Here is a 16,220-nt window from a genome sequence, read left to right on the forward strand (position 1 = left end):
AAAATTCTGGGGACTATACTTGCAATTTTCAGAATACCAGACCTTTAGGTATAAATTGAGAAGATCCTCAAAGCTGGCTATGACTGATAAATTTTTAGAATAGCAGTTTATCTTCAAAAAAGACCTACATTTTATGGGTCAGGAATTCCGTCCCTCCATCTCCCAGTGAGTGGGTGGCCACTTTTCCCAGCTGGATGTGGTGGTTGGGTCTCCTATAAGTCCGGCAAATATCACTTAGCATTGGGGTACAGTTCATTATTTCTTGACTGAAATAAAGATATTTGGTAGAACACTGGGATGACTTGACCAGTACAAGGAGGTGCAGAGATGGTCACATTATGGCATTTGTCATTTTGGATGTGTAATGTAGAATTCTGATTGTTCAGAAAGGACAGCTTAGCTTGCGACTCCCTCTGAATCATCATTGGGAGGTCTTCATGCCATATCAGCAGATGAGGTAAGGATTTTTCTCATGTTTGCATACCCCCAGTCCTGTTTGAAACCAAGCTTATTGTACTTTGATAAAATCTTTCAAATAACCAAAAATGTATTGTACACAATTTTGCTTCTTGAAGCTAGAATTTAAAATGAGTAATTTTCTTTCAAGTGAGGATGGAAGCAGTGAAAATAGTTATAAGACAAGGTATTAAACTGCAACACAAGTTGTGAAGAAAAGAATTAAGCCCTGAGAGATGAATGTAGATATTGACTGAAAAAGGCTGCTTTAAAATTGTGGTGAATGCCACTGAATACTGGATTTTACTGTGGGTGTTGTGTGGTTTTGGTATGCGATTTTTTTTTTTTTGGTGTGAAGGCTGTTTGCTGCGGAGGAAGATGATGTATTGGTGTTAAAGTTTATTGTTCCCCAAGCTTTTGGTCATTTTTCAGTACTCTTAGTAATGCACTTTTTTTGACTAAAACTGCATAAGTTCGCCTTTCTCATTCAGATGTCCAGGTCAAAATCTTCTGAGTTGCCTTTACAAAATGGACCCTTTAGCTTGGAACAAGAAGTCAATGACACACCGCAGCCTAAAGACACTGCTTGTCATTTCATGAATAATTTGACTCTGTTGCCATTCAGACTCCAGTTCACTGAGGATGTGCTAGGAAGTCTGTCATAACCATTCCTATTTAAACAAATGGGTAGTGTATTCCCCTCTGGTGACAAAACTATTAGGACCCCTGGCATGGCATCATTGCCCATGATTCTCTGATACTTGGGTGAACTGTTCTAGTCGATTCTTATGTGCCTCTGTAAATGTAAATTTGTTAGCAATTTCATCCTCATGCTAGTGCCCCTCCCTTGTGTTCCAACAACCTGTTCAGTGTTTCTTAAGGGAGTCCATCTCAGACCACCCAGAAAGATTATTACTCTTTTTTTTTTTTCCTTCAGGTGTTTTAGGTTTCTGATACCATGATGGGAATGGACCCCATTCCGAAGTCAAAGTATGATTAAAGTTCATGAAATAAGATTGTTTCAGTCTTTGTTTGCCAGAAGTGCTTTTCGCAGCACCCACAATATCCCCAGTAAGTACAACTCCTGCAGTTCGTACGGAGTTGCATGCATTTGTAACATATCTAAGTACAATTGTAAATTCTTTTATAAGACCTGATGTTCTTTGTTTCACTGTTGCAGTCCTCACACTTGGGTTATCTGCCTGCAGGTAGCCCTCAGTCATCCCAAATAACAGAGACTTAGTATTTCTGTGTCTGATGCTGTCGCTCCAGGACTGACGGGTCGTTAGGGGTATAAAAACAGGCAGCCTATGCCATTACATCAGTCTTTCTTGCCAAGGAGCCCGAAGCAGAAGCAGTTCACAAGTGCCGGTCGGCCACTACCTGAATTTTCGTTTATGAATTTAATAATCCTGAAGTCTTCTAAAGCTAAGTACCCATTGGGGATCCTTTTTTCTTGCTCTAACCGATGTCAGAAAAAGTTAAAAATTTGTCTTGCCTGTGGAAAGCAAATACCTCACAGAGACTTTCATTTACTGTGTCACATTGGTGATCAAGAAGAGGAGGAGGAGTGTGAGGGCAGCACCAAGGATCAAATGGTGGAAATTGAAAAAGGGTAATTGTGAGGTGGAGTTCAGGGAAGAGTTAAGACAGGCACTGGGTGGCAGTGAAGAGTTGCCAAATAGCTGGGTAACTACAGCAGAGCTAGTAAGGGAGATGGCTAGAAAGGTGCTTGGTGTGACATCTGGAAAGAGGAAGGAGGACAAGGAGACCTGGTGGTGGAATGAGGAAGTACAGGAGAGTATACAGAGAAAGAGGTTGGTGAAGAAGTGGGATTGTCAGAGAGATGAAAGTAGACAGGAGTATAAGGAGATGAGGTGCATGGCAAAGAGAGAGGTGGTGAAGGCTAAGGATAAGGCGTATGAAGAGTTGTATGAAAGGTTGGACACTAAGGAGGGAGAAAAGGACCTGTATCGATTGGCTAGACAGAGAGACCGAGCTAGTAAAGATGTGCAGCAGGTAAGGGTGATAAAGGGTAATGAGGGAAATGTACTCACAAGCGAGGAGAGTGTGTTGAGCCGATGGAAAGAGTACTTTGAGGGGCTGATGAATGAAGAGAATGAGAGGGAGAGAAGGTTGGATGATTTGCGGATAGTGAATCATAAAGTGCAGTGGATTAGCAATGAGGAAGTAAGGATAGCTATGAAGAGGATGAATGGAAAGGCTGTTGGCCCAGATGACATACCTTTGGAAACATGGAGGTGTTTAGGTGAAATGGCAGTGGAGTTTTTAACTAGATTGTTTAATGAAATCTTGGAAAGTGAGAGGATGCCTGAGGAATGGAGAAAGTGTTTTGGTACCGATTTTTAAGAATAAGGGTGATGTGCAGAGCTGTAGTAACTACAGAGGGATTAAATTGATCATTCACAGCATGAAGTTATGGGGAAGAGTAGTGGAAGCTAGGTTAAGAAGGGAGGTGATGATTAGTGATCAGCAGTATGGTTTTATGCCAGGAAAGAGCACTACAGATGCGATGTTTGCTCTGAGAGTGTTGATGGAGAAGTACAGAGGTCGTCAAAAGGAGTTGCATTGTGTCTTTGTGGACTTAGAGAAAGCATATGACAGGGTGCCTAGAGAGTAGTTGTGGTATTGTATGAGGAAGTCGGGAGTGTCAGAGAAGTATGTAAGAGTGGTACAGGATATGTACGAGGGTAGTGTGACAGCGGTGAGGTCTGCGGTGGGAGTGACGGATGTGTTTAAGGTGGAGGTGGGATTACATCAAGGATCAGCTCTGAGCCCTTTCTTAGTTGCAATGGTGATGGACATGTTGACGGACAAGATCAGACAGGAGTCTCCGTGAACTATGATGTTTGCAGATGACATTGTGATCTGCGAAAGTAGGGAACAGGTGGAGGAGACCCTGGAGAGGTGGATATATGCTCTAGAGAGAAGACGAATGAAGGTCAGCAGGACTAAGACAGAATATATGTGTGTGAATGAGAGGGAGGATAGAGGAATGGTGAGGATGCAGGGTGTAGAGGTGGCGAAGGTGGTTGAGTTTAAATACTTGGGAGCAATAGTTCAGAGTAATGGTGAGTGTGGAAGAAAGGTGAAGAAGAGAGTACAGGCAGGATGGAGTGGGTGGAGAAGTGTCAGGAGTGATTTGTGACGGACGAGTACCAGTAAGAGTAAAAGGGAAGGTCTAAAAGAGGGTAGTGAGACCAGCTATGTTATATGGGTTGGAGACAGTGGCATTGACAAAAAGGCAAGAGTCAGAGCTGGACGTGGCAGAGTAAAAGATGTTAAGATTTGCACTGGGTGTGACGAGGGTGGACAGGATTAGGAATAAGTATATTAGAGGGTCAGCCCAGGTTGGAAGGTTTGGAGACAAATCCAGAGGCGCAATATTACGTTGGTCTGGACATGTGCTGAGGAGGGATGCTGAGTATATTGGGGAAAAAGATGTTAAGGATGAAGCTACCAGGTAACAGGAAAAGAGGAAGTTCTAAGATAAGGTTTATGGATACGGTGAGAGAGGACATGCAGGTGATTGGTGTGACAGAGCAAGATGCAGAGGACAGGAAGAACTGGAAACAGATTATCTGCTGTGGCGACCCCTAATGGGAGCAGCCGAAAGAAGTAGAAGAAGAAGAAGAGTGTGTCACCTGTTTAGGCCCAGATCACGACGTCCCTCATTGTCGGTTTTGTGCCTTATTTAGCATCCGAACCATTCGTCGTCGGGCTCTGTTTGTCGCTAAATTCTTTCTCTATCGATCTCCGTATTCTGAAATTGCTTCAATAAGCCATCTGACTACCGATACTCCAAAAAAACGTAAAGACAGAGACAGACCGCATAGGTCCAAAAATGCCGACGCTTCTGTTAAGCTAGTCGCCAGTCCGCCGGTACTCAGGCACTTTCGCAGCCCATGATGCCTGCTTCAATAGATTCGCAAGCCTCTACTGAGACCCAGACGGAGTCCAGTGTGCCGCATGACTCATAGACTATGAAACCTACGGATGTCTTTACCTTGGATGTGTCTAGAGCCGCCGAGCAGGCATCGGCTTCTGAGGCAGTTATATGCTCAACCGATGTTCGAATCAGACTGCTTTTTTAACCAAAACTAGAGAGTTTCTTAGGCCCAGAGTACACACTAGGCCTAGAAAACCAATGACCAAAGCGCTTGCAACCTGCTCCCATGCCGCAAAAACAAATGCTTAGAATGGCTGAAGACCTTATTACGCTGATTTGGTTAAGTCTGCCTTCGCCTGCTAAGAGACAGAGTCCAGTCCCCTTCAACTTCTACAGACCAGGAGTCTGGTGACTCGGAAATTTCTGATTATGAAGACATGCCCGTATCTGCCTGTGAGGATTCAGATGCAGAGGAATCCATTCCCTCTGCCTCCCCTCCAGAGGATTTTTCTTTTGCTGAAATCTTGCATACCTTACAAGAGCATTTCCACTGGGAATGCCAAGAATATCCTCAGTCCAAAAAGAGACTAGGAGAATTTCTAGAGCTTCCTCAACACAGGTCCTTAGCAATACCCCCCTGTCCTGGATGTTGTGGTTGATGATTTTATGGAATCCAGTCTTACTCCTGGCACTTTACCTCCTGCCCCTAGGAAACCAAACCGGTACTACAGAGTACCTGACACTCAAATTTATTTTCAAGAATCCTACTGCTGACCCTGAGATCATTTCCCGGGGGCCTAAATGTATCAAGGCTACTACAGCCAAGAATCCCACCCCTTTGGACAGGGATTTCAGAGCTTTGGACAGATGGGGTAAGAAGGTATATACCTCTGCAAGTCTTGCTATTAGGGCATTGAATTGTCAGTTTCACATGCTGAAGTATCAGCAACATATTATGAAACTTATTAAACAAAAAGTGGCAACCTTTTCAGACTGTGCAGAAAATAAAGAATTGCAGGAGGTTATGTACTCTGCAAGCCAAGTCAGCAAGCATACTTTGCAGTGTGGCTCTGATGCCCTAGAAGCATCTTGCCGGGCAGCTGTCACTGGCTCTGTACTGAGAAGACATGCTTGGCTGAAGGAGCAGACCTTCCCAGACCATGGCAAATCAAAGTTACTAGATGCTCCTTTGAATAAGGGCTGTTTGGCACCAAAGCAAAAGAGGTTCTTAAGGTGGAAGAAAAAGCTAAGTCTAAGCAGACTGTTAAAGAATTCTTACAAGCGCAGCCCCCTAGATTCAGTAGGCATTGCGCTGCCAAACACTGGTCCTTTCCAGCCCCCTCCAGGCCTTCTCAAACCAGACCCAGGGGAAACAGACCACCCAGACTTCAGTCTCCGGGTATGCAGAGATCTAAGAAATGGAGTGCCCCCACACCTAAAGCAGGGAGTGGTAAGCCACCTCCTTACAGAAAAAGCACACAATGACTTCTTTACTCTACTCCCCAGCCCTGCCCAATATCTTGTGCCCTTAGGAGGAAAACTTGCCCTTCATGCTAAAACTGGATGTCCATCACTCAATCGGTGGGTCCACAACATTGTATCCCAGGGGTACAAATTTTATTTCCATTCACTGCCGACACCAAGCGGGTTTCCAGACCTTCCTCCAAGCCACTGGGCAGAAGCTCAAAAGCAAGTACTTTCCCTGCATAATATCAGAGCTATTCGTCCGGTTTCAGTAGAATAGAGGGGTCAAAGATTCTACTCCAGACTCTTCCTGGTACCCAGGAAAGAGGTCTCTTGGCACCCAATCCTTGATCTTTCCATTCTCAACATCCTCCTGTTGGTATCAAAATTCAAAATGCTTACCCTGGAACGTCCAGTGCTAGTCAAGGATGCCTGGTTAGTCACCCTAGACTTAAAGGAAGCCTATCTGCATATCCCCATAAGGGAATCATGCAGTAAGTATCTACGTTTCAGGGCAGGGGTCTATGCATCATCATTTCTCTGCACTTCCCTTTGGCTTATCTACTGCACCCAGAGTATTCACAAAATGCCTGGCTCCAGCCATTGCATACTGCAGGCAGCGAAATATCCAAATTTACCTGTACTTGAATGACTGTCTGATTCAGGCGGACAGTCAGAAATTGCTGTTGCAGCTTCTGACATTGTGAAAAACCTTCTCACTTCTTGGGGTACACCATCAACGAAAAGAAATAAAAACTGGTACGCAGTCAAAAGATTGTATTCCTGGGAGCAAGCTTGGACACAACTTCCCAGATGGCATTCCTCACCTCAGAAAAACAAGTCTATCTGACAGACTACTTCAAACAAATGGCCACCAGAACCCAGTTATCGGCAAGAAAAATACTGCAAGCCCCAGGGTTCATGGCCTCATGTATACTGCTAATTCCATATGCAAGACTGCATATGAGGAAACTCCAATTGTACCATACTCTGTCTAAGGACAGAGTTCCTCTGGTGGGCAGAAGCATGCAACCACAACAAGGGGCTACCATTTACTCAACCCCAAGCTGCCCAGACCCTAACCACAGACGCATCAGACTATGCCTGGGAGCGCAATCATGGATGGAATTTGTATTCACAGCCACTGGAGCCCAAGTTAAATTCATCTGCACATCAACGAAAAGAGATGCTAGCTGTACAGAATGCCCTGACAGATTTCAGATCCCTAATCTTTCCAGGAGTGCTGCTAATAAAAACAGACAAACACCACAGTTATGTGGTACGTCAACAAGCTGGGGTGAACCCATTCCTACCCACTCTGCAGGCTAGCCTGTGGAACATGGCCTTGGACATTAAAGTCCATCTGCAAGCTCAATTCCTGCCAGGCAAACAAAACTTACTGGCAGACGACTTAAGCAGAAATCGCCTAGACCCACTGGAGTGGCAATTGGAGCACAGCACCTTCAACCTCCTAATCAAGAAATGGGGGACCCCAGAAGTGGATCTCTTTGCCTCCCCCTGCAACCCCCAGCTCAGAAAATTCTACGCCAGGAATCCTCACAGCAGGGCCTGGAAAGTGGGTGGTCCTATCTTTTCAGTGGGTAAATCTCTCAATCTATGCCTTCCCCCCTGCCTTCCTTTCAAGAGTATTATTCAAGATAAAACAGGACAGACCAAGGACAATTCTAATTGCCCCGGACTGGCCACGCCAGCACTGGTACCCACTGCTGTGCAGCCAGACATCAGTGCCGCCCAGGCACCTACACCAGAATCCAACCCTCCTTTCTCAGCAAGAGGGACATATTCTGCATCCACAACTGCAAACCCTAAATCTTTTAGCCTAGCTTTTTCCTTGAATTCTTCCCCAGCGACCTTGAGCAAACAGGTGCTGGACATCATTCATGAAACCAGATGACCCAGTACAAGAAAATCCTATGCTAAGTGGAAAAGGTTCTGCTCATGGATTCAATCTAAAGGAGAGGACACAACACTGCCCTCTCTGCCTCTTATCCTAGATTACTTAGCAGATCTACTCAACAAAGGCCTGTCCTCCTCCTCCATTAAGATACATGCCCCAGCCATTTCTGCGCATTACAACATTGAGCCACCTCTCTTCACACCCTCTTATCAAACAGCTCCTGAGAGGGTCAAACAACTTAAGGCCACCAAGGAGAGCACCTACCCCTACTTGAGGTCTTAACTTTGTACTGGAAAAGCTCACCCCCCCCCCCAACCTTCATCAGCAGAGTTAAAATTCCTCTCTTGGAAAACGGCCTTGTTTCTAGCCATCACTTCAGCTAGAAGAGTATCTGAGCTACAAGCAATGAAGATTGTGGAACCCTTCATTATTTTCCATGCTGACAGGGTTTCCCTCAGGACTATAACCCTTCCTTTATGCCTAAAGTGGTGTCCAGTGTGGCTCTCAATCAATCCATCCATTTGCCAACCTTCTTCCCTAATCCTCAAAATAAAGTGGAAAGGATCCTGCACTCCTTGGACATGTACAGACAGCTCAGATTCTTCCTTGATTAGGACTAAGCCCTTCAGAAAAATCTGCCCAGCTACTAGTCAGCTTTGCAACAGGGGCATAGTGGGCAAGGCCATTTCAAAACTATTTCCTAATGGATAGCACACTGCATCCATTTCTGCTACAAGCACCATGGGAAACCAACCCCTCAGGGGGTCAGAAGACATTCCACTAGGGCAACATCTACCTCTACAGCATTTCTCAGTGGAGTCCCTACCCAGGGGCATCCTGGAGGCTGCTAGCTGGAATTTTGTACACACCTTTACCAAGTATTACCACCTGCCTATCTTTTACAAATCCAAGGCAGGATTTGCTACAGCAGTCTTGCAAGGCATAATAGCCAGCCCTAACTCTTCTTGACTGCCTCTCCACCCTTCAGCTTTGGGAATCCACCCAAGTGTGATGACTGCAACAGTGAAACACAAAGAACATAGTACAGTTGTGTACACTTACCATAAATGTAGATGTTCGAGCGTATTCACTGTTGCAGTCCTGGTTTCCCTCCCTCCAGCCCCCTGGTTTTCTCTCTCTCTCTCTGTTATCTGTGGTTATTACTAACCCCTTCTGCGGTATTGGTATTTACTTTTTACTGGTGGTGTTTTCCCCACCATAACCTAGCTCCCTATTTGGGGGACTCCTGACATTTTGGGTCAAGAAAAACTAATGTAATGGCATCTGTTGCCTGTTTTTATATACACCCTGACGACCTGACTTCAGTCCTGGAGCGACAACATCCAATTCAGAAACACTAAATCTCTGGTATTCAGGCAGACTGAGGGCTGCCTGCAGGCAGATAACTCAAGTGTGATGACTGCAACAGTGAATACACTCGAACATCTACATTAATGTAAGTGTACACAACTGTACTTTCCTACTACTGTTAGAACTGTCTGGGTATCCTTCTTTCCACATTGCCCTCATTTCTGCCTTCAAATCCTGGCATTTTATGACTTTGTGTGTCTCTGTACACAGGACACTGTAGTCACTGGATGTAGCAATTTTAGTGATTAGTGCTGCTTGTCTTTTTATGGACTACTATATTTGTTTTATTAACTGTTGGTATTGGGTGATCCCATGTGATAGAAACATTGTTTCTGTAATGCTTTGTGGCTCATGTTTCCAATGTTTTTCAGCTACTTCAGTATTTTGGTGTTGGCATAATCTCCAATGCAACAGTCTTGACGCATTATTATGCCTTTTAGTATACTGTCCTTCTGCCATTAGTATTTCACAGACAGCAACAAGATGTCATACGGTTTCCAATTCTGTTTTACAAAACATACATTTGTTTCTCCCACATGGTCAGTGGACTGTGTCAGATGGTTTCCAATTATGTTTTATAAAACCTACATTTGTTTGTTTCTCCCACATGTTCAATGGACTTTGTAAACCAATGTGTACGTAGTCCACTATCTTGGGCTGCCAATGTTAACCTTTCGTCTTTTGGTTTAAATTCACCTCTCCTTAACCATTCCTGTGTTTGATCCTGATCAACATGAGGTTGTTCTAAGAATTTTCTATACTTGTAACTATAACAAACCTGTTCAACACCTTTTGGAGCCACTCAGTCACTCCAGAACTGCAAGTCATGACAGAGCAAGTTGTTTTATAGCTTGGACTTTGTTCATAGATGTCAAGATTGTTTTCAGTGTTAGTCTTCTAAAATATTCCTAAGTTTTATTCACATTTGTTCATGTTTTGTTGTTGATCCTTCATCAGTTCCTAAATATTTATACACTCCCTTTTGCTCAAGTTATTTTGTCACATTCCTCTCCCAAAGTGGTGATTTATTTGTGCTGTAGCTTTCCCTCTTTAAAGGTTGCTTTTGCACAGACCAAATGACATTCATGTTAAGTTGTCTATATCGCCTTCATTCTTGCTGGATGGGTTTGGAGCCGATCCTCGGCTCCAGCTCGGCCAATACTAAAGCTCGAGAGCTAATTCCACCGGCTCGAGGCTCCCCCATATCCCACAATGCTAGGCGGTAACTACTCAGATCTCGTTTGCCGCTTAGCTGACGAGGTGCTTTTCCGATTGGCTCTGCAGGTTAGTTAATTTTCTAAAGTTCTAGTCAAACTTAGACCCCCTTTAAATTAGTTTTTCTATACTAATTTAGTTAGTTACTTAGTTTGTTAGCACTCCCTTACAAAAATCTTCCCTTTCCTTAAATTTTTTCCAAGGGTTTTTCCCTTAGGCCCATTCCCACCCCTCCTAGTAGTTGGAGTGAGTGTGTTTTCTGTCAGGATCTTTGTTAATTAAGTTAATTTAATTTAATTTTTAGTGTAATCTGTGTGTTTGTGTGAGTGATTGCACTAGTGTTGTCACTTTAGATAATGACTAAAGAATCGAAGGTCTCAGGCTTTAAGAAGTGTGACTCGTGCTGTCAGAAGATGTCTCTGACAGACGGTCACACTTCTTGCGTGTATTGCCTGGGACCTTTACACCTGCAGGACTCTTGTGCAGTCTGTCACGGTTTCAGCCCTTGAGTCCTGCAGGAACATAAAAACAAATTGATCTTGAGGGGCTTATTGAAGCCCGAGGGTCCCCCGACTCAGTCTCTGTCGGGGAAACCTTCTAAACCCTCCAGGCAGTCTGCTCCAGTGTCTGAGCCGTCCTCCGGAAGTTCAAAGACCGCTCATACGGTTCAGACATCGGCTCCGGCCGGAGCCGATGATCCTAGACCTGCCACACACACCGTGTCCTCGGCTCCGACTGGAGCCGAGACAGACAAGTCAAAGTCGGTTCTGATACCCTTGTCGGAACCGACTACTAGAAAGAGATCCAGGTCTCCTATCGGCTCCGTTCATTCGGCCCCAGCGTCACCGCTCTTGTCTGAACGGAGCCATAGGTCACACTCCTCTAGGTCCTCCAGACTTTCAGACCATGATTTGCAGAGGGTGGTGAGTAGACTTCTTAAGTCCGAGGCACTGGCCCAGATGTTACACAGCCCGACTCAACAGTCGATGGCTACCCCCGTTCCACTAAATATTCCTCCTCTGACTCTCTTGAGTTCGGAGCCGGTGCTGCTCGGAGCCGAGACTGTGGGAGCATCGGAACCGATACCTTTCCTTTCGGCGCCGGACTTCCCTCGTCGGCTCCGAGGGGGCGAGTGGCATCGGACCCTTGGCCGACCCCGCTCTCCCTCTCGGTGCTTCGGCGCTGGTTAGTTCGGCTCCAACATCGGCTTCGGAGCCATCCTTGGCGCCGGGGGAGGTTTTTGGCTCTTCGGAGCGGAGACCTCTGGCGCTTCCTGACAGGAGTGCCTTTGAGGTCATGCGGAGCGTGTTAGAACCAGGTTCTACTCCACAGTCGGCTCCATCAGCCCCTCCCTCCACAGTGCCTGCGGTGATTTCTTCTCACCCCCTTGCTTTGGACTTTAGAGAATCTGCGCCTCAAGTATCCCCAGTGGGAATTTCCTCCTCTTCCGAGGCCTCTCCTGACCTTGCAGGAGAACCCCCTAGGAAGAGACAGTGCAAGAGGAAGCACATTGACTCCCCTGAGTCTGTCACCTCTGACACTGATTTGGAGGATTCTGAGGGTTCCCCTCGTTTCCCCCTCTGAAGATGCCTCCTTTGCAGACATACTCGAAATCTTGAAACAGAGGGGGAATTGGCCAGCCCTTAACCCTTCAGAGGACGAATCAGTGTACCTTGAGGCGTTTGGTTCTCGACCTTCCACCTCCTGGGTGTCCCCTCCCTTTGACCCCCTCATGGATGTGGTGGCGAGGAAGGCTTGGGCGGCTCCTGACTCGGTGGAACCCACCCCTAGGAGGCCAGCCAAATTTATCACTGCCCCCAAAGACAAGGAGTTTTTGTCCAAAGGTGTCTCTGTGGATGCCATGATGGTGGCTGCAGCCACCAAGAAGGAACTAGCAGATCTTTCGGTACCTGTACATCCTCCTAATAAGGAATCTAGGACCATGGACAGGTATCGTAAGCAGATGTTCTCATCAGCGACCTTTTCTATGCGTTCGCTGAATTACCTGTATCATTTCACTCGTCTCCAAAGGGACTTGCTCAAGGATATGAGTGAAGTGTTGAAGGACCCATCAGCTGTGTGGTTTCAAGATAGGATGAACTCCCAGCTGGCGACCCTTAACTCAGTAGTCAACTCCTCCATACGCCTGATTTCCTACGCGGCTGATGGAGCGAGCAGGGCCGCAGGTACAGGGGTGGCCTTACACCGCCATGCTTGGATGCAGCTATGTAGCTTTGCGGACCCTTTCAAGGCATCCTTCACTAACTCCCCTTTTGATGGATCATCTCTCTTTGGTCCACAGGTGAAGGATACTCTGACAAGGTGTGAGGTAGAAGGTAAGACTCTTTTTGCCGTTGGAGTCCGTTTTTCTACCCCTTCTAGGCCTTACCCCAAAGGTCAGAAGGGGGGGAAGATGTGGTTCCGCAAACAATCACAGGGAGTCTTACCGGACGCACAGAGTCGTTTCCCCTCTAGAGGCAGAGAGGGGAACAATAATAATAGATGCCATCCTAGAGGCAGAGGGGGCCCACAGAATCAGGGTAGTCGAGAAACTTTCTCTGACAAACCCTTTCAGCACCCCTGAAGGGCTGCCCGACTGTCCACCTTCGGAGGCAGACGGGGGAAGATTATCTCTGTACCCAAAAGCCTGGCTTTCCCTTACTCAAGACAAGTGGGTACAGTCTATCATATCCAAAGGCTACAGAATTCCATTCATTCACATCCCAAAACAATCCAGAAACTCCCTTCCAGATGTTCCACCCAGTCAAAGGGAGCAAGCAGGACTAGAAATTTCAAAGCTGCTGGCAAAAAGAGCCATTCAACCAGTTCCAGCAGACCAACAAGGATCCGGAATCTACTCCAAATTCTTTTTGGTTCCAAAGAAGACAAGGGGACTGGAGACCCATTTTGGATCTCAGCAACTTGAACAAGTTTGTCAAGAAAACAAAATTTCGGATGGTCACGCTGCAGTCCATTCTGCCTTTTCTGGGTCAGGACAACTGGATGTGCTCCATAGATCTCCAGGATGCGTACTATCACATCAAGATGAACAGACAATCCAGGAGATTTCTCCGCTTCAGGCTAGGAGCCAGTCCTTTTCAGTTCAGGGCCCTGCCCTTTGGTCTCACTACAGCCCCCCCGAGTGTTCACCAAATGCATGGCAGTGGTCGCCGCTCATTTGAGGGGCCAGGGATTCCAGGTGTTTCCATACTTAGACGACTGGCTCCTGACTGCCACCACCAGGCATCTACTTCTTTCAGCCAGAGACTACACTTTACGAACCTGTCAGACTCTAGGCATCTCTGTAAATTACGAAAAGTCTGTCTTGTCGCCTTGTCAGTCTATTACCTTTATAGGCGCAAGATTAGACACAGTCAGTCTGTCAGCCAGACTCACGGAACAAAGGGTAGCAGACATTCACAAGCAGGTCTTTCTTCTGTTACGACACAACAGGGTCAAGGTCAGACTGGTGTTGAAAGTCCTAGGGATTATGGCGGCGGCTATTCCTCTCCTCCCCTTAGCCCGCTTCCACATGAGGATCCTTCACTGGATGCTTTTCACTCAGTGGTCATTTCAACTTCTTCCAATGTCCCACACTATCAGCATAACTCAGTCATGCAGGAATCATCTTTCTTGGTGGGTCACATCTCCCCAACTTCTTCTAGGGAGACCTTTCATTCCCTCGCCCCCAGCTGCAACTCTGACAACGGACGCCTCCCTGATCGGGTGGGGGGGCATTACCAGGGCAGGACAGTCCAGGGCATGAGGCAGCTGATCAAGTGCCCCTTGCACATAAATGTTCTAGAGATGAGAGCAGTGCTTTTAGCGTTGCAAGCCCTTCAGGACTCTCTTCCCAAGGGAACTATAGCAATTCAGACGGACAATATGTCCGTAGTGTGGTACATCAACAAGCAAGGCAGGACCAAATCTTACCCCTTATGTCGAGAAGCACTCAGACTGTGGCAATGGGCGATCTCTTCTCAGCGTTTCCTGATAGCAACGCATATTCCCAGCAAGTCCAATGTGATGATAGACAGATTGAGCAGAGCAATTCTCATGCCTCATGAGTGGTCTCTGAAGAAATCAGTGTTGGAAGAAGTTTTTCGAACTTGGGGTCAACCTTGCTGCGATCTTTTTGCCACTCCCCAAAACAGGAAGTGTCCCGATTTCTTCACCTTCTTTCCCCTACCAGGTCATACCGTCGACGCTCTAGTTCACAATTGGCCTCCTTTTCCCCCCTTCCCACTGATACCTCAGCTGATTCGGAAAGCCATCGCTCTGAAGGCCTCAATGATCCTCATTGCCCCTTATTGGCCTCGACAGGTTTGGTTTCCCTTTCTTCACCATTACCTTTTGGTGCAACCATGGCATCTGGACCCAGTTCCAGATCTCTTGACCCATCAATCGGGTCAACTGCACCAATCCCTTCCTTCTCTGAACGTCACAGTGTGGTTCCTCCAATTCCAACCTTAGCCAGGCTTCCCTTAATATCTCACTCAGAGATATTTTGATAGCTTCTCATAAGTCTTCTACCCGGAAGATTTATAGCAGCAAATGGAAACGTTTCTCCTTCTGGGCAGCGTCAAGGGAAATAGATCCTCTTACTGCACCTATCCAGTCCATTCTGGATTTCCTAGCTGAGCTTTTCCAAGCAGGCTCTTCTCCTTCTACTATCAGAGTTCAATTGGCGGCTATATCTAATTTTCATGTGGGTGTGTCAGAGTCTTCTATTATGTCTCACAAACTCTGTAAAGCCTTTTTGAAAGGAGTCTTTCTTCTTAAGCCCCCTATCAAGGATCCACCTCCTCCATGGGATCTGAATTTGGTTCTAGCATCATTGATTCTACCCCCCTTTGAACCTGCGGCTTCATGTTCTATGAAGTTCTTGTCTTGGAAAACGCTTTTTCTAATAGCCATCACATCAGCTAGAAGGGTATCGGAACTCCATGCTCTATGCTGTCGTCCCCACGTATTTACTTTTTCACAGAGATAGAGTATCCTTGCGTACCAATCCATCCTTTTTGCCCAAAGTGTCCTCTCAAGCAAATCTGAATCAAACTATTGATCTCCCAGTTTTTTTTCCCCAACTATGTCAACAGGTCAGAACAGAAATTGCACTGTTTAGATGTTCATCGCCAACTTGGGTATTATTTAGACAGGACTAAACAGTTTAGAAAATCAGACCAACTGTTTATTTCATATGCGGAAGGTAAGATGGGCCTTCCAGTCACTAAAGTGTCACTTTCTAGATGGCTTACTTCTACCATTACCTTTATTTATGAGATCAGACACCAACAATTGCCCTCGAAGCCTAGAGCTCATTCTACTAGGGCCTTAGCCACATCCATAGCTTTTCAGGATAGGCTTCCTATTGACTCTTATTTGCTCAGCAGCCACCTGGGCTTCCCCTCATACCTTTATTTCTCATTACAAGTTGGACATAGCCTCCAGAGACCGTGCCAACTTTGGTTCCACTGTTCTCAAGAGTCTGTTCCGATAGGCCACCCGGGACAAGGTGCTAGGGACGCAGTCCCATCCAGCAAGAATGAAGGCGAGATAGACAACTTAACATTAAGAAGTTATGTACCTACCATAACGTTCCATGTTAGTTGTCTTCTTCTTGCCTTCTTTCTTGCGTCCCACCCTCCTTCCCCCTAGCCTGGACAGACCTAGAGGAGATTGTCTTGTGACCTTTCAATCCTTTTTCTCCCACGCTCTACCACCTCTATATTTTTCCCTCTGTTAGGTTTAGGACACCTCACAGTCAGCCTTATAGAGGTGGGTTACCCTTCTCCATGTTATGGAGTTTTTTCTTGCTTGGCCTAGCTTTCAAACGAGATCTGAGGAGTTACCGCCTAGCATTGTGGGATATGGGGGAGCCTCGAG

At 46.2% G+C, this 16,220-nt stretch overlaps 1 protein-coding gene across 1 annotated transcript in view; it reads left to right on the plus strand.

Moving 5' to 3' along the window:
* XPO4 (exportin 4) overlaps positions 1-16,220 on the plus strand; it is a 1,500,264-nt gene that overhangs the window by 1,125,226 nt on the left and 358,818 nt on the right. The window contains exon 19 of the mRNA XM_044073186.1: positions 6,253-6,269. Within this exon, the coding sequence (XP_043929121.1) occupies positions 6,253-6,269 (17 nt within the window). The remainder of the gene's footprint in view (positions 1-6,252; positions 6,270-16,220) is intronic.

The sequence above is a fragment of the Protopterus annectens genome, chromosome 5.part1 (assembly GCF_019279795.1).
Source record: "Protopterus annectens isolate FY-2018-M chromosome 5.part1, PAN1.0, whole genome shotgun sequence".
Classification (NCBI taxonomy): domain Eukaryota; kingdom Metazoa; phylum Chordata; order Ceratodontiformes; family Protopteridae; genus Protopterus; species Protopterus annectens.